Source organism: Parambassis ranga, chromosome 13, assembly GCF_900634625.1.
Source record: "Parambassis ranga chromosome 13, fParRan2.1, whole genome shotgun sequence".
NCBI lineage: Eukaryota > Metazoa > Chordata > Actinopteri > Ambassidae > Parambassis > Parambassis ranga.
Genome location: NC_041033.1, coordinates 21176439 through 21200878, shown reverse-complemented (window position 1 = coordinate 21200878; position 24440 = coordinate 21176439). Strand labels below are relative to the sequence as shown.

General features: G+C 42.6%; 1 protein-coding gene across 2 annotated transcripts in view; it reads right to left on the bottom strand.

Annotated features, from left to right (window-relative positions):
• nova2 (NOVA alternative splicing regulator 2) overlaps positions 1-11721 on the bottom strand; it is a 65774-nt gene extending 54053 nt beyond the window's left edge. Inside the window, exons 1-2 of one of the 2 annotated variants that reach the window (XM_028418794.1) lie at positions 10802-11721; positions 8364-8432 (exon numbers count right to left, since the gene is read on the bottom strand). In XM_028418794.1, coding sequence (XP_028274595.1) covers positions 8364-8432; positions 10802-10958 — 226 coding nt within the window. In that variant the 5' untranslated portion in view covers positions 10959-11721. The remainder of the gene's footprint in view (positions 1-8363; positions 8433-10801) is intronic. The other variant, XM_028418795.1, reaches the window with a different exon arrangement.
• Positions 11722-24440: the final 12719 nt, after the last annotated feature.

The window sequence follows — 24440 nt, the reverse complement described above, 5'->3', positions numbered from 1 at the left end:
TTTGTTTCCTCGTCCTCACCTATCTGTTCTCATTCTGCTCCTCCTCTTTTCTTTCCCTCCCTTCCTGCTCCCTCTTCAATACTCCCTCTTTTTCTCCTCTCCATGCTGCAGTGACCCACTTTGGGTACGAAAGCCTTGGACTGACCTGCTTTAGATAGAGGCTAGCTAATTATAACCAGCCCATATTAATAAGGCAGGGGAATTGGTAAATATGAAACAAGCGCGCACACAAACACAAAATGTGCGCGTCTGCATGGCACGCTCAGAAACACCTCCTCCGCAAACAGATCGTTTCCGACGTCTTATAAACAAGCCTACACACCTTGGCAACATGACTCATCATGTATAGAAGAGGGATGTAATGAGTGACTCATGTTCATCACTTGTATTTGTTGCATGGTAACACTTGTGCATGTTACCATGGCGAGCATTAGAAAAAATATTCAGAGATGTATGCAGGAGAATGAGGTGTTCGATCATGTGACCGACACGTTTCTGCACGAGATGCATTTGTTGGACTCCTCTGCAGAGCTCCGGCACTGAGTCGGTTAACAGGGTTTTATATAACACAGATTGGATTCTGCTTTGGAAATAAGCCTTCAGCAGGTTTGACTACTGCTGTGACTCAATTTTCATAAATATATAAACTTCCAGATACAAATAAAGCTTGAAAACTGTGCAGCAGTATCTGCCTCTTCCTCCTACGCTGCTCCACACTGAATGACATCGTTTGCAGCAAAGTTTTATCAACATTCCTCAAGTTTTTTTAGAAAAGCCTCTGACATAAAACAGTGTGCAAGAGCTTACACTGACATTCGGGAGTGCATCTCAGACATTAGTGGACTCTAAACTCTTCTCTGGAATTGATGTTAGAACATTTTTCAACCAAATAATTTAGATTTTTAAATATAAATGACAAGAATCAAACTAAATTTAACATTTTTTAAAAACCCCAAGCCTCATTCATCTACCTGTCACACAGTAGCAAATCCTAATTATGCGTAATTACACCCCTCGCTCCCCTCAGTGTGTCACTCCACATCCCACAGGGGGGGAGTGGGTGGGTACAGGTGTTGCTCCTGCGTGTCGATCTATGCAAACATAATAAGCAGCTAGAGGCTCTTCTAGTCATGTCTGACCCATCAGTGTCAGCGATAACCTCGAAAATCCAATAGAGGTCACGGCACGCTCTCACCCACGCCTTAATCCCTCTCACAGCTCAGTAAATTAAAAAGCGCTGGTGGGAAAACTACTTGTGGGCGTGGGAGGAAAATGTCTCCGGGTGACCTGAAAAAAGTTTTGTAAACATTTTCAAAATAAAAAAAAAAGTTATCCTAAGATCTAGGAAATATCCTTATTAATAAAAATCAGAGGTCAAACGTAAAAATGTGCCACTCAAACTACAAAGTCTGAAGTTCTGATAACATAACAGACGCAGTGTGTGCAGAAAAGCAGAAGTCTCGGCATGATGTCAGACTCATTGTTCCCTGCTACTATTCCCGATATGAAGAATCGTCAGAGATCCAGCGCCTGTGTGCAGCGACTCTGTCACGCTGACAGCATAATGAGCATGTAAACTTTCAGTGCAAATAAGAACAAGAAAAACACCATAATTACAGCAGTGGTGATTGTTACTGATTAGTTCTTACTGTTTTATCTGTCAGAAAGTGTGGAGGGGGGTATTTTGTGTGGTTCCTAAAAGGATAAACTTTAGGATACCATAATGGCCTTATAATCATATGGAGAGCTGCAGGCTGTTACAGAAAACACGCAGGTGTGAGAGTTTACGGCAGAGGGGTGACTTTTGGAAGGGTCTGAAGCTTTTTTGCAAGGTGAATGATGTGTGAAACACATATTTATCAACACTTATGCAGCTTTTAAAATACATCTAAAATGCGACTGACTGCTTTCTAAAGAAGACAAAGTACCATTTTTGTATTTTTTCCCTTGATCTATCACATTTAATTTGAGACGAACCTGAAGCTAGGTACCACTAGCTTTAATACCTACTAGTTTAGTCTCATCAAACTTAAAAGGAAACAGTTAACATTTTGGTGTCATGCCTCATGTTATCGCCCGCCATGCAGTAGCATTGGCGAAGGTCAACAATCGTTTGTGTTGTTTTAGGTCAGTAAATTGACACAAAAAATGTAAACATTATACACAAATGGTGCCTAAAATTGTGTGTTTTGATAACACAGACATGTTTTCCATGTATAAGTACTACAGTTACAGCTGATAAGAACCTGTGAGCGCTGCAGAGTCATTGGACCTGGGAATGAATGGTGATTACCACTAAAGACAAAAGCCAGATGTTAGTGTGTCTCTGTAGAGCCCTCTTGTCTAACATAAAGAGGTTTTTGGAGATATCTTTGGCTGTTACTTTTTGCACATGCTCTTCTCATCTATGGAACACAGCGTTTTGATTACAGTTAGCTTACAGCAACCACAGAAAGACATTACATATGAGCAGTGACACCAGCTTTTTACAATCAAAACGCAAATAACAAAAGATGGACATCCATATAGACTCAGTCCTACTTTCAGATGCACAATAATCTGCTCACAGCAACATCTCCCTCACTGCTGCACTGTTTCACATTTAAACAGTACACAACACAGAGGTAAGCTACAATACCAGCCTCAAAACACATGCTAATAATGTCACTTAGACAGAGAGCAAGCACGGTTTTTCTCTTTGCTGTACTTTTGCTTGCTAAGTTTTCCCAGATGAAGCAAACTGGCATCGTTCCACTGGTCAAATCCAACCGCAACAACCCCACAACACAAACCACAAACACACACACACTTAAATAATAAAGAAACTAAACATTTGGGCTGGAAAATGGAGGGATTACAACTTCAAATCACTGCCTGCTACACAACAGAGTAGGTAATGTGTGTGTGTGTGTGTATGCAGATATGGTGTGTCTGCAGCTGAGTAACCACAGGGTTCCCTACTGGTTGCTGTGATGAGGGTCTTTGTTTTCACTCCTCTAAGCGTCTCACATACACACACAGACACGAATCCCTGCAGGAAGTACATACACACTTTCTTTTACAGGCCAAAAGGATTTGACAAAAAGTCTTTCTCTGTGTGTGACTGTGTGATGTAATGGAAACGTGGACAACACACCATACATGAAACAACAAGACTGACACCGAGGCGACAGAGAGGTCCTCGTGTGTGTCGCTGATGTGGTGAATAAGACTACACAGACATTCATCTTTGGGTCTCTGTGGGTCAGCTAAGGGATCTGGAGACGTAGTGTTGTTTACAATAAAAAAAAAGAAATCCTCCTCCACCGCCACATAACTGGATGAGTAAACAGTCCAATCTGTTGCTAACGCCTCTGCAGACCCGCCAGGCCCAGAATAGGCTCTCCATGCTGGGGGGATTGGGGGCTCAAATCCCGGGATCTGGTGTCCATGGGACTGCAGAGGCGGGACAGAAAGGTTGTAGATCACAAATCCTTTCTCGTGTTTTGTTGCTTTTTCCACTTCACATACTTCACTCCATTAAGCATTGAGTTACAGAGTTAGTTAAATAAAAAAAATAGTAAATCGCATCTATCAATAGATTTTTACATCGAGTTAGATTTGTCACTTTTCAGGGAAAATTGGGCACTTTTGTCATCTCAAGCCAGCATCTAATCCTCCCCCCCAAAAAAACTATGAAAAATTGGTGGCATTGTCATATTGTGCAAAAACAGAAAATAGCTGTTGGCGCCGTGCAGAACGCTCTACTCTTCCTGACTACAGATGGCGGGAATACACGTACTAAATCTCTGGCAAACATTCAGAATTCATAAAACTGTGGTGACATGTAGTCATATTCTGAAAATTCACACTTTAATTTAATGAAAATTTAAGCTAAAAATATGTTGTCTTTCTTCACATTTTTATTTTTATTACACAATTATAAAAGTATAAAGTTATAACAACAGATTTAGATATCAATCTGGCCTTATAAACTAAATGTGGGTCAGATCTGTTAGGATGAATCCCACATGAGGGGGGGGGGGGGTCTTAAGTGTAGCAGTGTGAACGCAGCCTGGGCCGATGAAAGGGGGGCTCTGGTATGGAGGCTCTTTGCTCTGGGGACTTGGAAAATATTCATCTCTTCTAAGCAGGGAGAGTTAAAGGGGGGAGCAGGCTTTGTCTGACACACACACCCCCCTCTAGTCCCCTTCTCTTTTGTTGGAAGGTAGCATTCACACACACACACACACACACACACACACACGATAAGCTCTCCAGCAGTGCGGCTCTGACCAGCTGTCTGCGTTCTGGCCATCGTCACTCATAAACACAGAGCGTGAGCAGAAGGAGAAATCTTTATTGTTCTCACTGCATCTCTGCCTGAATTGTCAACTTTTCCCATGTCATTCATTCTGTTTAGATCCAACATGAAGAAGGCTGCAACCCTTAACATCCATGTGACTCTTTGGATAAAGAGAAATATTTGGAGACTAAATAAAAAAACAGCAGATGCAGCCCGATAACCTTGTTAGAGTGAGTCACTTGCCATGCTGTTCAGTGATTCCTTAAATGCTACATTTCTACAGTGTGAAAGGATTTTGCTTCTATATTTTGCAGGTCAAGGTATCAGCATGACTCAAAAACCAGCAGTATACCAACACTGCCGGCTTTAAAACAAATCCCAATTATTTTTTATGGGAGCAGCTCTCATCTCAAAGTCTCAAACATAATAGTTAAAAAAATAAACTGCGTCACACGTAGACGTACAGAAATGTATAGACGATAAATTCCTCCATCTATTTATCACAGACGCCTGCCTGATCTTATAAAGGAACATCCTGCAGCAGGAGTTCGGTTTGAATAGCGGTTTGTAGAGAACCAATCGAATGCCTCCATACTGAAACCCTCACTGTCATCAGAGCGTCTGCGTAGAAATCAAAACAGACATGGCGGCTATGCTAACAAAGATAGCTGAAGCAGCCGCCGTCGTTCTCTCCCCTCCTGTGTGTGTGTGTGTGAAAATCTTGTGTGTATTGTTCATGGACCAAGGCTATTTCAGAGAAGGGGGCCCTTCCTGTCGTCCTCCACACATCGGCCCTTTCATCCGCTCCCTCATCCATATTTATCAGCGCCCTGCTCTCCGCACCTATCAGCAACCAGCTAGGTGTGACCGACGTCTTGCTCCACCAATCACACGGCTCCCTTTGTGGAATATTACCACCTCTCGGCGCTTTCACCCCACCCTGTACAAAGGCTTCTTTTTTTTTTTTATACTTTGACGCAGTGGCTTAAAAAAAAAAAAAAAAAGGAGCAAGTGGAGGAGGAAAAGGAGAGCTGCAGCTACTGGTGGCAGAGTCCTCCCGATGGCGGCTGCAAATCGATTGACAGCCTCGGAAACAGTTGCCGAGTGAGCGTCGTCAATGGCAGCCCGCGATTGATGAAGGGGGGTGGGTGGAGGACGAAATGATGGGAGGACGAGGGTGAAGCAGGACAGGAGGAGGAGGGCGCAGTCGTGATGGTCTGAAGTAGAGCATGATTAGTATGGATGAGGAGGAGAGGAAGATGGAAAGAATGAAACGGGCAGCGAGGAGAGGCAGCGGGCGAGGAAATGTGAACAAAACAGGCGTGTCGCAGAGGACGCCGTGTTCTGCAACCTACAAAGGACGAGTGAAACACTGCCTCACATTTAGCACATCTTGGCTTCACGATTAATCCAACGTACGAACTTATTTCTGCGTAGTCTAGCTCATTCTCCGATGCAGGACTGAACCCCCTTCCCCCCAACTCCGGCTGCTGTTCAAAGCCAAACGTGCGAACAGGCGATCAATATGAAGACGGCTGCCCTCCTTTGTACGAACAGCCCAAAAAAAAAAGCTGCGGTGCTCAGCTCTGGGAGTGAACAGAAAACACTCCAATCAATATCATCAAAGGCCTCGTCTCATACAGCACAAGCGCGTCCATGTAAAGCATCCATCTGCAGTGCAATACATCATTCACACACCTTGTTCACCCCTCACATTAAATTTCATCTCTGCTTCAGAGAGAAAACACAAGGACAGCTACACAACAACAACACACAGACATACAAAAATCATCCAGTGTACGTCTAGTCCCCCTAATGTCACTAAGCAAGGGCATTTCAAGACCCACTCCTCCTCCTCCTCCTCACTCCAAACACTGGCTTGCCAGTCCATCCATTTACGAAATGAATGTATTCTATCTTACAGGCAGAGGACAGCAGAGGAGGCTGTAATATAAAGCGACGGCACGCTACAGTCAGCAAACTTTGCCCGTTAAACCTGTAGGCACCTAGCTCACATGTTTGTTTCCTGACCACCTACGTGAAAATCAAAAAAGGAAGAAAAACAAAAAAACAACACATCCAATTTATTTTGCTTGTGCTTACATAAGACTTCTTAATGGCTTATACAAGCAGTTTTTCCCCTGAAAGCTGCATTTGTTTTGAATAGAACGAACCTGAGTCATTTCTATTAGGCTGAAAGGCTGCTGTTGGGTTCTAGTTTTTACTGTATACCAAACAAATCGGTCCGCTGAGCGTCAGCGGAGAGTTTCAGCATATAGTCTAGATGCTGTTTGTCCACCTTGAGAGAATTAGCATTTCTTATAAGTAATAGAGCTGAAAGATTGTGCTGCATTAAAGCTGTAAACACAAAAAACTCAAGCAGATAAAGTGATCGAATAGCATAATTTAGGTGAGTTCATATCTCTCTCTGTTCAGGCCAAGTTTAGTATACGTCTGGAGGAAACAGCCCAAAACCCCAGAGATATATAAGCACTTCCTGTTCCCTTGTCCAGGGTTTTTTTTTTTTTTTTGATGCCTGAAATAAAGTCTGTGGTTAACACAAGCTCAAGAGATTATCACATTTTAGTGTACGACACAAAGCAATAAGTGCCCAATGAGAGATTTTTTAAAGGAGCTGGTTGCTAACAGGTGGCTAAATGAGAGGTTGTTGGAGACTTTAAACATCACAACAGTGGAGAAGAAAAATCTCAGAGGTGGTGGTCATGTTTTTATCCTAACATTAAATTTATGCTTCAATAGCTAATTTGTTGTATGATTTTGTAGCAAGTATAATGTCACATGACCGTATTGACTTGTACTCGGTGATAACCAGATTTTATTATTTGGTTTTTAAATATGACAGTGTGTGGTCTTTTACTCATTACGTTCGTCCTGCCTTTGCAAATAATCCAAGGTTAAGGGTTCAAAGTAAATTAAATATTAACAATGAACTCATTAAACAGCCCTGATCATATATGTACATGATGAGAGAGGAATCTGAACCCCTTTAATACTGGAGGGAACCCTGCTGGGCCGGCGAGGGGCAGCTGAGGTGCAGAGATAAGAATGGGTGTGGGTTGGTGGGGGTCGGGGGCTGCCAGCAGCAGCAGCAGCAGCAGCTACCGCAGCTACTCATTGATCTTTCCGTCTTTAAGGCCTTCAGTTTTTTTTATGGCCGTGATTTATGACCTGCGGGACCGTGGCGGTCCCAAGTTGTCGTATCTACTTGTCTGACAGCTGACCAGCTCCTTCTTCCTAATGCTGCTTGCCATTTTCTTCACACATATTTGGACAAAAAAAAAAAAAAAAACAATCCGCACGGTCAGTGGAAAAGTCCATCTTTTCTTGTCATCTCAGAATTGAATGCCTACTCTCACTTCTTATTTGCCATGGATGGAAAGCGGTTAGCATTATAGCTTACATCTGGATATATTTCTGAGCTGCAGCTGTTGGATTAAAAAAAAAAAAAACATGAGTGAAAATTGTTTTTCTTTTCTTTCGATAAAGATAAACGTCCATGATTTCGTCCTTTTTTCGAGCATTGAATTTAAATCTGTTTAAAAAGGAAAAACATCACAACTACAGTCATGTGACTTTTACGCCACAGCAGCAACTCAACCTGTCAAATAACACAATCAAACATTTCAGCATTAAGCAGACATAAACCCATTTGCTTTGATGGTATGGCTAGCATGAGGTCAAAGGTCATCATCTGTGCAATAATGTTGGGTATCATGACAAACGAAACACTGTATAAAAAGCATGACAATGGATGTTATGGAACTGATAACATACAATATAAAGAATATCCACATGCATTATCTTGAATTGTGAGTAGAATATGAGGGTGTTAGATGTTACTTTAAAATCCTATTTAAATGTCAGGCCCTGCAGCAGTCAAATAAATGCCCTAAAGTTTCACTCTGCAGAATTTGGCCTTTGTAAAAAAAAAAAACAAAACAACAGGAACGTGTTGACACTGCTGCTGAGTCAATCCTGCATTGAAGAATGTTACAGTAAAGATTATATATATAAAAAAAAAAAACAGGTAGAAAATCGAAATCAAAGTCTGTCTTACCATGAGTCTCAGTTTCTTGGTGAGGGAATACAATGCCTTCAGTTTCAAATAGGGGCTGCAGGAAGGCCACTACAGAGAGAGGAAGCACAGGGGTGGGGAGTGTGTGGTGTAAACTAATCATTCAGAGAAACAACCAGTATTATGCTCTTACTTTAAAACTGCAGCCTGTGCACAGTTTGTAAGATATAAATACAAAAACATATTCTCAGTGGAAAAATACGGCCTCTGTTTGTGTACAGTCAGCTAATACATGTATTCTTATTATTATCAATAAAGTAAAAAAAGAGCTCTTCAGGCTAATTTCAACATTAATATCCAAATATTTCTTAGAGACCAAATTCTGAGATCATATAATTGGAACCAAAATACATTTGGAAAAACAGAATAAGATTTACTGTCAGTGCAAAACCAAGCTCTGATTCCTCTTTGTTGTTTATCTTAAGGGACTGTTGTACAGTAAAGTGTGTGTCTGTGAGTGTGTTAGCATTTTGTTCATTTGCAACCAAATATTATGTGATTATCAGCCTGATGCTGCCAGCTGAGGAAGTGTTGATCCGGCAGCAGTGGCGGCGGCGGCGGCGGCACAGCGTTCCACTGTGACTGAGTAAAAGTCTGGTCGGCTGTGCTCGTCAACATCATCATCATCACTCCAACCTTTTCATTTGCCTTAATGGACAAGCAGCCCTGACTGTTACGCAGGCAGGGAGGAAGGTCCCCTGAGAGGGGAGCCTTGGGTTTTCACATACAGTGAGGAGGAGCCTTTAGTGCTGCATCGATCTGCATTTAAACACTGCTGGCTAACCTGCAGCTCACCCTCTCACTCTCTCTCTGACTCTCTAATTATGACTCCTGAGGAAGGCTGTCTGTCATGTTTCCTGGTGGGACCTGAAGAATCTGTTCAAAATGACTGTCCTGGTGTTTTCTGACCTTGCCAGGGCCAGGTCATACAAAAAGATGGCACTCATTGATCCTCAGTGACCCCACACTTTAAAAAAAAAAAAAAATATTGTACTGCCTGTCACTGTGCGCTAACAGAGACAGTTTACACAAACGCTAGCGACAGAATATTTTAAATCATATTATAATAAAGATTTGTAAAAGCATTTATCCAAAATTGGGTGAGGGATATTATTCTTAAGATTATCACAGTACCTGATTCATTTTAATTCATCTCAAATTGATCATTTTCTGTGAAAAACATTAACATAAAAATTATCATTATTGTTTAAATATAATTTCAAACACTGCTTCTGGGTCTTTTGGGCCCATAAAGGAATGATATTTGACATTTAAATAAATAGGACTTGAACAAATTCACCATTACATATCAGCAACCGCCAACTTCACTCAAATACTAATCAGTTTAAGCTTAGCATTGACCTAAAAATGTAGGAACAGCTGTCCAAATACTCACACCGACAGTCAGATTTAACAGCCAGGCCCCCTAAAACCTACTGATATTTTTAAGGTTGGGTTATGCATCTCCTGCATGTCTACTGTGTTGTTTAAATCAGATATTTAAAAGGAAGTATTGTATGTCCAAATGTCCATGATGGGGTGCATGGCCAGGATAGGCTACTGATGGTTGTAATGCCGGTGATGGGAATGCTTGGCGCATGACAGCATGTAAACAAAAACCAAATATGGTGATTACCATGGTGACATATCCATATTTCATCCAACCAGAGAATAATGAAAAACATCATCAGACAGTTTCAGTGAGAAGAAAACTCTTCCTCAGTACAGCAATGCCTGAGAAAGAAATGTACTTATACTGGCACTGACATTCTGCAATAACACAAGAGAGGCTGTCGCATTCTGAGCTGCCCTGGATCCCCCCCCCCCCTGTTCTTTCTGGCTCGCCACAGGCCTGCTGTTAATATCAGTCCCGTTTGTTTATCCGCTTGTGTAATTGTACACAAAGCGGCGATGTGTGAGATTATCACAAGGTCATCCGTCGACGGGATGAGACCCTGCGATCACGCACTATAGCCTGATCTGGCTTTCACTTGTTTACATCCTGATTTTGGCTCCAGCATGGCCGCTGTGGCTGCGCGTAAATCTTAAAGACGCAATAAAAAAACACCTAATTTGACTGATCTTAAAAGAGGCTAAATCATTCGGGATGTGCAGGAGGGGGGGGGGGGAAGACGGCTTCCCTCCAAATCCCACGTCGGTCCCTCTCATTGTTTCCTTTCCATCAAAAGCAGCGACCCGTGATTATTTTAATGCTGATGGAAAATGACTGTCGCTCATGACGAAGCGGATAAAAACATCCTCTCTAAACTGGAAGAGTAATCGGTGTCTCTGTGCCTGTGCCACTGTGTACATCAAGAATCAGATGAACCTGCTCTCCGGTCTCACTGCCTGCCTCAGGACGAAGCAACATTCACCGAAACCCGAACGCCTTTATCCCGCATCCCCATCGCTGCACTTACCTCCCGTGTTTGTGCGTTTTGTGCTGCTGGCCTCCGTTGGGGTCTCCAGTGGTCTTTTACGCGAGTCCGGGGGATCGGACTCCATGTGTGGTTGTTGATTGTGATGGTGAGGATTTGAGAAAATGCCGTTTTGCTGAACTGCTCCGCCGGCCATCATTTTCGAGCTTGCTCTTGGATGCTTAGACTGCGTTTGCGTTAAAATCCCCCCTTTCCGTTGCTTTTACGCAGCGTAGCCGTGCAGATGAGTCCTTGGAGAAAGCAAAGGGCGATTTAGGAATTGGAAAATACGCCTGGTTTCTTACGGACGGGGTAGGTTAGATGCGCGTTTCTCCGTGGTGCGCCGTGCGTACAGAGAGATGCTGCGCAGGGACAGAAAGAAAGAAACGCTGAAGCGGCGGATGATCGGCTCAGGGAGAGGGAGAAAAATCCGAAACCTCTGCAGATGGAGATGTCTTCTAGGCTACCAAAAACGTGCAAATGGATCGATAATCTTCCATCAACCTTCAGATATGCGTGCTAGGAGGATATGTGTATCATTCCGCTGCAACCAGTACTCATGTCAGGCAAGTACAGGATGGTGGCGCTCCTCTGCAGCAGCCAGCGGAACGGAACAATAAATAAAACAAAACAAAAACACAACCGAAAGACAAAGAGACGAAATCAACCGAGGGAAGGAGAAAGAAAGGGAAATGTCGGTGAAGCAACAATACAAAAAAAATCCGAAGCGTTTTTTTTTGTTTTTTTTTTTAGTAGGCTATTATAATTTCTCTCTCGTTGTCCTGTCCTGGCTCCAATCGTGAGGACACCCAGGGGTGACGGGTGGGTGAGGAGGGTCCGGAGACACGAAGCTGGAGGAAGACACGGAGAAAGAGACGTTTTGTCCTGCTCGTTCTCTCGGTGAAGATGCTGCAGTCTTGCGTTCAGAGCATCCCTTCTCTGACTGGCTGCTGGAGGAAGCGCAGGGGAGCGGCTGACGTCACAGGGCCTCGCGATGCCTTCAGGGTTTTCCCGCAAACCCGGAATTTACAGATTGAAATATAAAAAGGGCGACTTTTAGCCACAAAAATAAAGCCAGGGCTGTGCGGTTTGAGCTAATTTCATTATTAAAGCTTGCGTCATTAAAAGGGTAACAAGAACATCAAGATTAGATCCACTTGGTCCAAGACTCTGCAGGTGTTTTTTTGCAAAATTGGTACGTTGTATGAAGCCAAGTTCAGGTAGTTCTGAAGAAAAGAACACCTGCTATATAGATGCAGCTTACAAGCTCCATCAAACAAAAGAATGTGCATTAGTAAAGCGTAACTTCACCATGTGCGCACCAGTTTAGGTGTAACTTATTTCCCACGACCTCTGAATGCATCAAGAGAGAAAGCCAAAAACCGAGAGGGAGCGAGGGAGAGAGAGACGCCTCCACCAAGAGGCGATTGGCCGAGGCTGCATTTCTCCAGCAAAACGAAAAGGACACAGATATATTCGCCCGGCGAAGTCACATGACGGAGGGAGAGGAAAGGATGCGGCGGCGGGTCTTTACTCCGTTTCAGCACCGGCGAATGCAATTACGGCTGAGCGCGGAGCCTCAAGGTCCCGCTGCGGCTGTTTGAAGGTCTGTAGCGCTACCTGACAGAAGGCCAAGAGAGCCTCAGACACACGTGGAAATCTGGACGGAGCTCAGTCTTCTGGTTTGATTTAAATATCAGAAATCAGCAAGTGGAATCCGGCTGGTGAGAGTTTGGAAAATGTGTTTTTTTTTTTTAAAGAAAGATGGATCAATACGTATTCTGAAATCTATTATTCAATATTTGCCTCCAGTGAGACCCACAATTTGTGTATCCAAAGCTCCTCATTAACTCCTGATGACCCTAAGGCCAGACTGCAGGCCTAACAGCTACTGCAAAAAAATATCACAGCTGATATTTTAGCATGACTGTAATGCAAAAATAATATGAAAATAATCAGCCATTCATGAAACCTGAGCAGCCGGCCTGTCTCACCTGCCGTGCGACCCACCTGTGTGTGCTGCGTCTGACATCTCTGCGTCGCTCTGCCCGAGTCTGAAGAGGGATCCTCCAGCACTGAGCTGTCTGAGAGAGCTATACCCGCCTCACTATTCCTCTCCCTCTCTCACACACACACACACACACACACACACTCACACATTTGGCATATTCTCACACACACTCAGAAAGACACACAAATACCTTCTACTCCCTCTCTCCTTCTCTGTCCAGTGCTCTACAGATGCCGTACGCCCTCAATGCCTCCTGTAGATTGTAGTCAAGGTGACATTGTCCAATCTGGGCACACACACACACACACACACACACACACACACACACACAGAGCAGCTATCTAGCACTATTTCACATCGCCATGAGAAACACACCGGTGAGACAGGCTCCTTCTCTAGAAATACGTGGCAAATCCAAGGCAGATGGATCCCAAGCTGCAGTCTGAAACAGATTCTGCACCACAAATAGCAGCCGCTGCTCGCAGAGGCCTGGATGCTGGCACCTAATTGTGCTCCACAGTCTGTGGGAGTAGCACAGTTTCAGCTGGACACACGCACTTTGGAGCAAAATCTGTTGGAAGCTGTTTGAGGGTCCCACATGGCTAGATTGTCCATGCTGCTGCAGCAGCATATGGAAAAAGTGAAGTAACCCCATAAGCAGTAAAGCACACAGGCTAGCAGCATTCTTGAGTTTTTATTAGGTTGGGGCTATGAGCAGATGTTAGTGAGAAGAGATTTTTGGGTCTACAGACTCCAGTTCAGCTTTGGACGGTGACCCCAAACAGCTTTCACTGGTGCCACAAACCTCCCCGAACACCACACAACAATCTGCAAGAAGCAATGTTACAGTAATAAGTCAGTTTTTCCCACTATGTCATAATCAAAACGCAAACGCTTCAGTTTAGCCAACAGTAAACGTTATTCAGAGGTCCACATAAATTTTCTTTTCATGGAAACCGCTTGAAAGAGGAAATTTTCCTGTGATGGATTTTTCGTTTTGGAAGCGCGCTCTGGAATTCCCAGTTATGTGTCTAAAATGTTTCACTCGGAAATAAAAAAGGAAGAAGAGCTGAGACAGACGCCAGCTGGAGGGTCAACCCTCAGATGAAAAGAAAAGGTCTGAGGTCTAGATCTCATTTACAAAATGAGCAGTGAAATTAACAATATATAAATTGTCTTTAAAACATCATTCATGTATCCTATGACAGTGCTAACAAATCCTGCAAAAGGCAGATGACTTTTGAGAAGTGCTCCCAGCGGGTGTGACCCGCTCACACCTGTTTTCCCAGCAGACTTTGATGATGTACACACACAGAACTCCGGCTGCTGCTAACACTGGGTCAAAGCTGACTGCGGCTGAATGGATATTCAGGATGTAAAATCAGCTGTGATGCCCACAGAGGGCGGGCCACTGGTGCCATCTGCTGGTAGCCACGTGGAAGAGCAGCATTCCTAGTTACCACTTCAGCATTTGTTTTGTCCAAATTACTCACATTTTAAATTAATGAGTATCATATGTTTGAATAATGATTACTTCAGAGCCATTCGCTATAAACAACAAACATCCTGCAAAATTCACAAAATATGAGGTCTGTCCAAACATGAACAACAGGCCTCAACCTCAAAAATCCAGAACCAGCAGAAACGCTTTCTCAGTTTTCAGATTAAAGATTTTGTCCACATCCAGATCAGCACAAGTGAAGGACTTCTCCCTAAAGCCTGGTCTGTGCCCTCCCACTTCCACTTATGCATAATTGTCCTCCCACTCGGTGCTCATTCAATTTTATCGCAAGAAATCAATACAAACGTCGATGCAGAGCAGGAGGTTCAGCCACTCTGTGAGATTGAACGGAGACAGATGTGATGTGTTCCTCTTTTATTTTTGTAGTGGCTGACCTCATTCATGCCATCATACTGAGGATTTATGACTGAAACCAACACGGCCAGACTGCTGCAGAGAAAACTGGATTATAGCTGTGTGTTATTTAGAGAGACTTAATTACTAGTACAAATCAGTGTGTGGGTATTTTAAGAAACTACTGTATCAAGGCAGTGGGCCAGCTCTCTGTAGAAGAATGCTTTACAGATATTTTTATGTCCAAGGAGGAGGGAACTTCATCATTTAAGACCTAAAAAGGAGAAATGATTCAGTGTTAAATGAGGACCCAAACTTTCTTGTTATGCGCCTTTCGATAATTTGGTTCTGCATATCATCGCTGATACACAAAACACTGATCCCTGCAGCTACAATGAGTAGGTGCGTGCGTTATGGTAATTTTGGACAGATGGTGAGGGGGTCGGCTGGGTGAACACCCATCATTCCACCACGTCTGGTGGAGCTTTATGAGCTTTCACATAAATCCACACCATTCTGTGTTTAAAATGCTGCTTTGAGAGCGTGCACATCTGAGAGGTGTTCCCCAACAGACAGTGCATCTTTTTTTCACACATTAACACCTTTTAAATTCTTACATTTTTGCTCTTTTTAAATTTAACAAAGTCTGTAGCTGTTGATAACTTTAACTAGCTGTCCAAAACATATGCTTTTTTTTAGCTTATGCTAAATAGTTTCCGTGGAGAAAGAAAGAAAAGAATAAATCTGTCCCTGATTTTAAATCTTTTTCACTATGACCACTTACAATGAGTGAGCATGCACTGAGCAATGAACTGTGACCACCAAGGATTTGGGTTATTTCATATGATTAATTGGAAGGCAGGTAAAACAGCCATTATTTCACATGGAGACCGGGAGGAAGAGAATGCATTTCCACATTAAAAACATGACTTTTCCATGTCTCCCCCACCCCCTGAGCATGGCTGATGAAAAACAGGGGAGCGTCTGTGTTTGGCCGGCTGCCATCAAAGCAGACTTATGTGCAGGGACGGACACATCTGGACAAGAGGGCTTCTGTGTTTCTGATATGATTCATTTCGTACAGAGGAACGGTGTTATCAGAGCTGTTATGGGATCTCAGTTTTATAGAAGCTTTACGGTTACATCACAAATCTCTCCCAGCACACAGCTGTGCAGCATCTTGGGAATCCATTAGAGAATTGGAACAAATATAAAGGTCTGCATACAAACAGACTTAAAAGGAGAAACTGTTTTCAGCAATGTTTGTTTAGTAGCAGGATCATTTATGCATTAACTACTGCCAGGAAAGTGCAGGAACTCCTCCTGTGTGTGCTGCCTACAGCTAATGCTAATAACATCCATTAACTATATCAGCTTGTCCAGAAGAAAGTTAGTGCAATGAAAGTGGAAACGACAATCCTAAAAAGAAAGTGTGACTGGAAGGCCCACATGTGACACAATTCATCAACTAACTCCTGTTCCTCATCTGTTAATATGAAGCTAGAAAAGTTGGCCAGTCCAGTACAAACAACATTAAACCTCAGAGCTACGTCTACGTCACTGGGGACACCATGCAAAACAGCTGTTAAAACCACAGCAGGAAAAACTACTGCTTATTTGTTTATTATTTGGATAAGAGAGACTCAAACTCAAGCTATTTAGCTCTCGTTTTGCTCTGCGAACACTAGATGGCGCTGCTGTCCAGATTTCAGTGCATCACTTTTTCCTTAAAATTCTAACGAAACCTGGTTGCTCGCTCCAACACAATAGAGATTAAAATGCAGGCTGAACTATTATATATACACACACACACTATTAGATACTTTTTTCTTATTTCCAGGTTATATTTTGTTTATGTGAGACTTTCTATAAGGACACATACTGTAATTTAGAGCCATATAATGCTGTATAGTAGGAATTATGTTTGACCATCAGCATTCTACTTTCATTTAGGAAGCTACTTTTTATTTTAAACCAAAACTAATAAAAGCAACGATACACAGCTTCAGCATCCACAGCCTGATGAATGTGTTTTGCTACACCATCTGCTTCCCCATCACAGAGAGAGAAAATTGCCACAGTAATCAAATTACTATTATCAGTCTGTTGCAATCTTTGTCATCTAATATAAATGATGCTCGCTTAGCACAGTAATACAGTTTGCTGTCAGCTATCCGAGGGGGGGAAGGTAAACATGACAGTCACGTAGATGATATTCTCTTACCGCACCAGTTTGTTTGTTCAGTATCGGACCAGGCCGGGTACCGTGAGAAAGTTCCTTCTTATTGGTTCTACACAGAAACAAACTTGTATTTGTCCTATATGGAACTGAAGGTCATTCGTCTTTACTCACAAGGCCGCAGGAGTAAATTTAGATGGACGTTACATAATAATCTCAGTAAACAGTAAATGACAACAACCTCTGCAACCAAAAACACATTTGAATGTTTTATATTTAAAATGTTATCTTGTTATTCGAAGATCAAGCGGTACAATTTCACCTCAAAAATTACACTACAATTTTAAAAGGGGGAAAAAACATCTTTGCAATTCCAATTTGAAACTATAAAAATGAAAAATACTGGCAGAAGGTGTACGGCTGAATGTCAGGAAGACAAATCTTCACATTCAGGAACATGAGACTGTTAAAATAAAAGAAAATCACTGGCTAAACAATATCATTTTATCACTTGCTGAAAATAAGCCGGGTTGTTGGTTTAGTGATTAGAATGTTCCGAACTGAAAACAAACCAAAGAAGGAATCCCTGCACAGCAAATAGCTGGAGCCGAGGCTGACCAGAAATCAGAGGAATACTGTTTGTAAACAGAGAGAGGAGGATGAGATTTTTGGCCATCTCACTTACAGATGATGGAGACTGTTTTCTTGAGCGAACGCTTTTTACTGTGGCTGTTCCCCTCTGAGCCTTCTGGTTTACACAGTTCAAGTCTGAGTACATCCCCGCTGAACCCGCAGCTCATAAACAAACATCAGGAGTAAAGCATCAGGGCTCCTGTTACTATTTTAAAAAAATATCACAGGTTCAAATACAGAAACTGCAGCATGAACTGCCTTATGAGTAACAAATTAGATTCATCCAGTTCATTTGCTTCTCTTGATAAGATTCTTTTCATTCCTTATTGCCCAAAATGTTATGAACCTATACATAAATAAAACATTTTTAAAATGAGACACCACTCTGGATTTGAGCCAGGACTGAGGAGCACAACAAAAATGGATGATAGCCTCGAGTAAGACACAGGTGCCGACTTGCAGCGCATGCTGCTCCCACAGCTCCACCTCTTTGCCTGTATTAGAACTTTAGGCAGACTGTGACACTACCATCATGGCAACAGTCTGAGCCTCCCACAGAGAGTCAAAACCGTGCTTCAGAAACCCACGGTTGACATCAAGGACCCTCATCCACAGTTTTATACGTTCCACGGTGGAAATCCTTCAAGCTACCTTAACCAGGTCGTGCAGATCCAACAACAAAAAAATCCAAAATATTCCACTGTTCTCAATTTTTGATGCTCAAATAGTCTAATCACAACCTCATCCTGCATCACAGACAGAGGAAAATAATATATTTTGCACTCTGTTTTACAAGCGTTGCACTATGAGGAACAAAATTTTAATTATTCAGATTAAAATCATTTTTTTTACAATCAAAACAGGATTTTTCATTTCTAACAGAATCCTAATCCGTCCAATTTTCTCTCTTTTAATTCCTCAACTGTATCATAATCAAAATCAACACAAACACCGAGCGGCTGAAACAGTTGGTCTCACATGTCCAGGTTATTTTTGTTTGTATTGTAGCAGCCCTGTAACCTTGCACCCATTCAGAACAATGATGTGGGTGTTTCCACTCCAAAGTGTTATTTGACAGACTAACTTTCACAAAGTGACACACCCTGGTTCTCTGTGTGTGTGTGTGTGTGTAGCGAGGTCATGTTTATCGAACCGTGTGATTATTTCCTCCTTATTCACCACTCCTTTTTTTTAAACATATTTTTGGCATTCTACTATGTTATTTCAGAGTAACTCCAGATCCCAATCAGATCTCCGCCTAAATTCTTGCTGCAATTACAGTAAAAAGTACAATCATCAACTAAACATCAGCTCCCCAAAACTGGACCATTGTCTGTCCACCACTAAAATCTATATTAAAATTGTACTCCTAATATTAATCAGCTCTGTCCTGTGTCTTTAACCCTCAGCTGTCCTCTCCCAGGATTCACGGAGTCAACGCTGATGCAGCTGGACGTGGACTCTGTCACCACCACAGGGACTATGTGTTAACAGGAAGTATGATGGCTCATACATTACGCTCCGGGGCTCATTTTCTTATTTCTTCTTCAGCACAGCCAATCAGAATAAGATTCACATGCGGGAACAGACCACCAGCTCAGTGAACCTTTGGTGTGACCCTCTGATAGAAGAGGGACTTTTTAAGAATGAGTCACTTGTAAATTCTTCAGTTGTGTGTTGGCTGAGATAAGCAAATGTTTTATTGACATTTGGCCCTGTTGTTTATCTGCTGTAATTATGACGAATACGTTTGAAACATGGATGTAGATTCTGGTAAATGTCTCAAGAACAAACAGTTCAACACATGTGATAAATGATGCTGAATTACTGCAAGAGGAGGGGGGTTCCATTTACTTCAGAGTTACTGTGCTTTGATATTTAATGTTACTCATAATGAAAGAGAGAGAGAGAGAAGGAGCTGATGCAAAAATTAAGACCCCAAAATACAAAGTGTTGATACATTTCTTGAAGTTAATTCCAAACAGGCAACAAACGAGCAGGAAGCAAAGCAAGAAAATACACATAGTGATGTAAACATGACGAGTAAACAAAGTTAGTAAACAAGCAGGAGTGCCAAGCACCAGTCATGTTGTCGAAGCTCTCCTTACCGTTAGACGTCGGTGGTGGTGAGACGGTGCTCGGTCAGTTTGTTGATCCGAAACGTGGTTGATGATGGTGAGGGCTCCGGCTAATTCCTGGGAAACCAGCCAAGAGAACAGAGAACGCCAATGAGTGGGGTCGTACGTTTAGGCTCGACTAATCCCTGCTTATAAGGCTAATCAATGCATTCATCACCGTGAAGAGAAGGCTATCTATTAAAATAATACTTACTATTTCAACCTGATTCCAGTGTTTTCTTTGTTTTGCAGCAGTTAGCCAACGGCTCGGTGCAGGCTAATTAAAGCTATCTTTATTTATATTGGTTCCAAAATTAAGAAGCTGCTAATTTGGTAAAGAAAAAACCGTGATAGTTATATAAAACTCCAAATATTTTTACAGAGACCAACCTGTCCAGGAGCAGTAAGGTGACATTTGTTGATAAAGTTGAACATCGCTCCAGTGGTAATATCTGCAAACTAGCTAGCTATATTAGTTTCGGCTAATTAGTTAATAGCTCTACAATAACTTCTGATAAACCCAGATTAGGTAAAGATTCATTTCTGCCTAAAACCACTTTGTTAATCTTAAAAGTGATCCCGTGGCTCAGTGTTAAGGAGTGCTTGGTAATGCAGGTGCGCATGTTTACCGCAGTGCGACAGGGCGGCACCATTTTTTTTTCCACCTGGGACAAATGAAGCCTCGGTTCGAGGCCTGTATCACTTCCGGGAAAAAAAATCACGTGACCGACGACTTCGTGCCTATTACGTCATTGGTTCGTTCAACGTATGCTCGGCTATAAAAGCTCACGATACACAGTGAAAGACAACAATATGAGGCATGAGATATATAAATGTATATAACTTATTTTATTTTAAACCAGTTTGTGAGTTATGTCAAATTAGTAGAGCGAAGAACAAAGCTTCGTCTATGTGAACCAATCCATGGAAAAGCTCCAATGCTTCAACAAAGCCTCGTTTGGCCATCACTAGCAGTGAAGGCTGCCTCAGGTGGATCTTTCATGGTCCACATTATCCCAGGATTCATTACACAGCCTGCAACAACCTCTGGGGCTGAGACATGAATCCAATGCAGAAGTGCTTATAATTGTAGTTCACACAGCAGCCACTAGAGGCTGCACCAGAAGTGAGTCCACCCCCATTGACAGTAAAAACTATGGACAGAGCTTCCGTGACGTCACCCATTTGTTTCTGAAGAGCCATTTTGAGACTCGGTGGGAGGCTCCAGGACGTGCTGACCGCCGCCATGTTAGCAGCGTCACATCCACCAAAACTCCAAATATGGACAAAGAGGGGGAGCACGAGCGAAGTTTCGGTGGGCCTGCCTTAACTCCACTCTCATGCCGCGTCTTTGTCTGCATTTGGAGTTTAGGTGGACTGTGAGGACATTGCCAACATGGAGACAGGTGGAGCCTCCCACAAGGACTCAACACAGCACTTCAGAAACAGGTGATGTCAGAGAAGCTTCATAGTTTTTACACTAAATGTTGCACACCTGCAACAGATGCATTCTTTTTACAGCAGATTCGCAAACTAAACTTTAATGGCCAAAAAGTGCCAGTCTTCCACAGAATAGACTGTCCCATTTAACAATTATGACATTTTCTGAGGGCTATGCCTGTGCTCCACTTCAAAAAACTGCCTATTTTAGAGCCCCACAACTGGGACGTAGCTGCCGTCTTATAAATGTGTGCAGTGAGTGTTCTCTACAGGTTGAGACGCAGCCACTGCAGCTGAATTTTGCTAGTTTTTTGTAAAACGAGCAGAGTGTTTCCACAGTCTGACCTCTGAAGTGTATTGTAACATTGCTGGGATATTTTAGCCGTACTACAAGTTCCTACACAAGTCCTTCCTTTGTAAGCCAGTTACTCCCATCGAGAGACAGTGGTGGTATATCGCAGAATCATGTGATGTTAAAAAAAATGTTTTACAGGTCACAGGGTCAAGAGGTAATAGCATAGCAATGTCACGAGAACATCAACAAACAATGAAGTCATTCTTAGACACACGAGGACAGGTTCCCTCGCTGCTGTTTCGCTAGAAATTTGAGGAACAATGAGAGACTCTATATACCATGTAGACAGAAATATTTCTCTGTGGCTGGCATGTGCCTTTTATTTAATATGTTCGCAAATCGCTGCAATAAAGGAGTTAAAATATCACAGTTTATGATTTTGACTTCCCAATTTGATTCCTTCCTCTCACTCCCACTCAGGTTCATTGTTGAGGTGGAAGTGGGGCGGAGGACGAGACGATGACTGAGGGTTCAATCCCAGACGCGAGTCAGACTTCAGAATGCAGTGATTCCATGAAGCCAGAGCATAAACAGCCATTGTTTCATTTCCCATGTCCTTTTTCTTTATGTAACACACAATAACTCGGACAGACACACACGCAGCTCTATGGGTATATATATCTATACACTTAGTAATGTGTTCTAAACAGACAGAAAGACTTTTCAGTTGTATGTATTATTCATATTAAGGGAAACATAACATAACAAATCATAGAACGACAACATGTCATTGGTGAAAGTTGGGCCCAGTTAGTGTCTGTGGCCGTAGTTTTTAACCTGTGTTCTAAGAGGTGACACATGTCAGATCCTTGTCAACTATGTTTTTCCCGCTTAAACCCTTCAGTGACCTACAGGGCTGAGAAAATAAGGCCTATGCTACATGTTAAAAACTGCTCTTTGCCTGTACTTGAATTAACCAGGAGTTTAGGTGGACTCAGCCAACACGGTGAGGGTCAGCACTTCTCTGATGGACTCAAAAAGTACCGTACAGAAACCTATGAGTTTGGAAGATTAGTCCATGTTTTTGTGTACGAACATACATGCAATATGGCAGACTGCTGTAGTTCTTGCAGGGGGTTCAAGTGCAACATTTTGGCACAAACACATGCGACATTAGGTGACACTGCAGGTGGTTTTCATCATGCCATGCGCTCCATATGGTCCTTACACTTTCTTCCCTCACACATAGCTACGGCCTAACCACAACCATCAGTCCAATCTAAATCCGACCGACTCTGTATCTGACTCAGATCATCTTCAAACTCTCGGTCCTCACAAAGATAAGAAGTACAGACATATGAACACTCAAAGAGGACTTACTGTATAGCCCCTACTGTGAATCTTTGAGAGTGTGACTCACCGCTCAATACTGGGAGGGAAAACTGTAAATCACTGAAGCAATTTCACCTTTATGTGCTTCTGTATACAGCTGCAATCAGCAGGAATACGCCCAGGCGGCCTTTAAATATAGCTCTGCCTTTCAGCAGATGTGTACTTTCTACTGTCCCATAGGAGCTGCTGCTTTTACTTGATTACTAAGTTGCCACATATGTAGTGTTAACAGAGATTTTTTTTGCCCCAACTCAAAGAAATGATGAAGCATTCAGAGTGGCCATATAGCCAAGACTGACCGCCAAACACTCATGTTTGTTTTTCTGTCCATCTTCTAACATCTTCTAATCTTCTAACAATCTTCTAATCCATGTCTGCTGAGGGGTCATGGCCCTTGTTGTTAGGCAGTCAGTGAACCATTGGAGGGCACCGGCTGTTTCCTGCTCTCTGTTTTGGTTCCTTTGTGGGCTCCTCTGTCTCCTCGGCAACCACAGCCAGAGTGTTTGACAGCTGAGACCGAGAGCACAAAGTAGCAGTCGAATATGCTGACTGAGGGAATGTTCACCTCACTGTGATATATGGGAGTCTCTGCGTTAGGTTTTGGGTTAGTGTGATAGCTTAGATACAGATATTATAACATATATGAAGTGCGTGGGCCTGTGGATTCCCACATTTATGCTAATGTCTTGGCTTTAAATAAACACACTATGAACACAACGCAATCCAAAGTTAAAGAAAAAGAAAAAAACAACAACAACAAACCATGACAACAAACCAAAACATGCAGGTGATCGTCTGTGCAGGCGGCCAGCGTCTAACAGCTCACATCTGTTGTCCGCTCAACTTAAAAACACAATTATGATCCTTCCTGTTTGGATTTCAGATGCTTTCATGCTCTTTTGTGGCTAAAACGACTGCGATAAGCCCGCTTGGATCCTGAACGCCTCTCTAAACATGTGATAACATTTAGCAGCGCTCATGCCTGTCAGTCATAATTTAGGGCTTTTGTTTTAAACTCACGACACGCGGCCTGCATCCAAAAGCAGTAATCCTATTTTTAAGATGTTGTTGTGTATTTGGCTTTGTGGCCTGCTCAGTGGCTGTAGTGACCTGCTTCCTCTGCCAGGATGGAAATACAGCTGAATGAGTTAATTAGATTATAACACGCTTGTTAAAAATGGATTCTGGGTCACATTGGTTACAGTTGTAGGAGGAATAAACACCTCAGGAGGTGATGTGTAGAGTTAGCAGAGGATTGAAATTGTGTTATTGATTTTAGCACATAAATGAACAGGCATGTGTTCGTGGTGTGTCTGGTGTTCACTAAAACAGCTTTAACAACAATAATATGAATAAAAATAGTAATGGAGGATCGTTTTTACTCTCAGCCTCACAGAACTGAACTATATGTTCTAATTTTACCAGGCCTGAAATAAATCTGAATAAATCTGAACAGCCCAAACCATTCTTTATGTCCCGGAGGCCTTTCTGTATCCTCACCTGATAATAAATCACTCTCATAATCAGGTGAGCTGTTGGTAATGACAGTGTGGCCTCTGGTGAGCTACTATATATAGACCTATGGCAGAGGTGAGCAGTGAAGCATAGCGGACGAGAGACAATGTTCCCTCAGAGACAGAGTGAGTTATGTCCCCTCTTAAGAACATAAAGGCATGTGTGAGCGCTCTGTTCTCCCAGCATGCTATGAAGCACACGTATA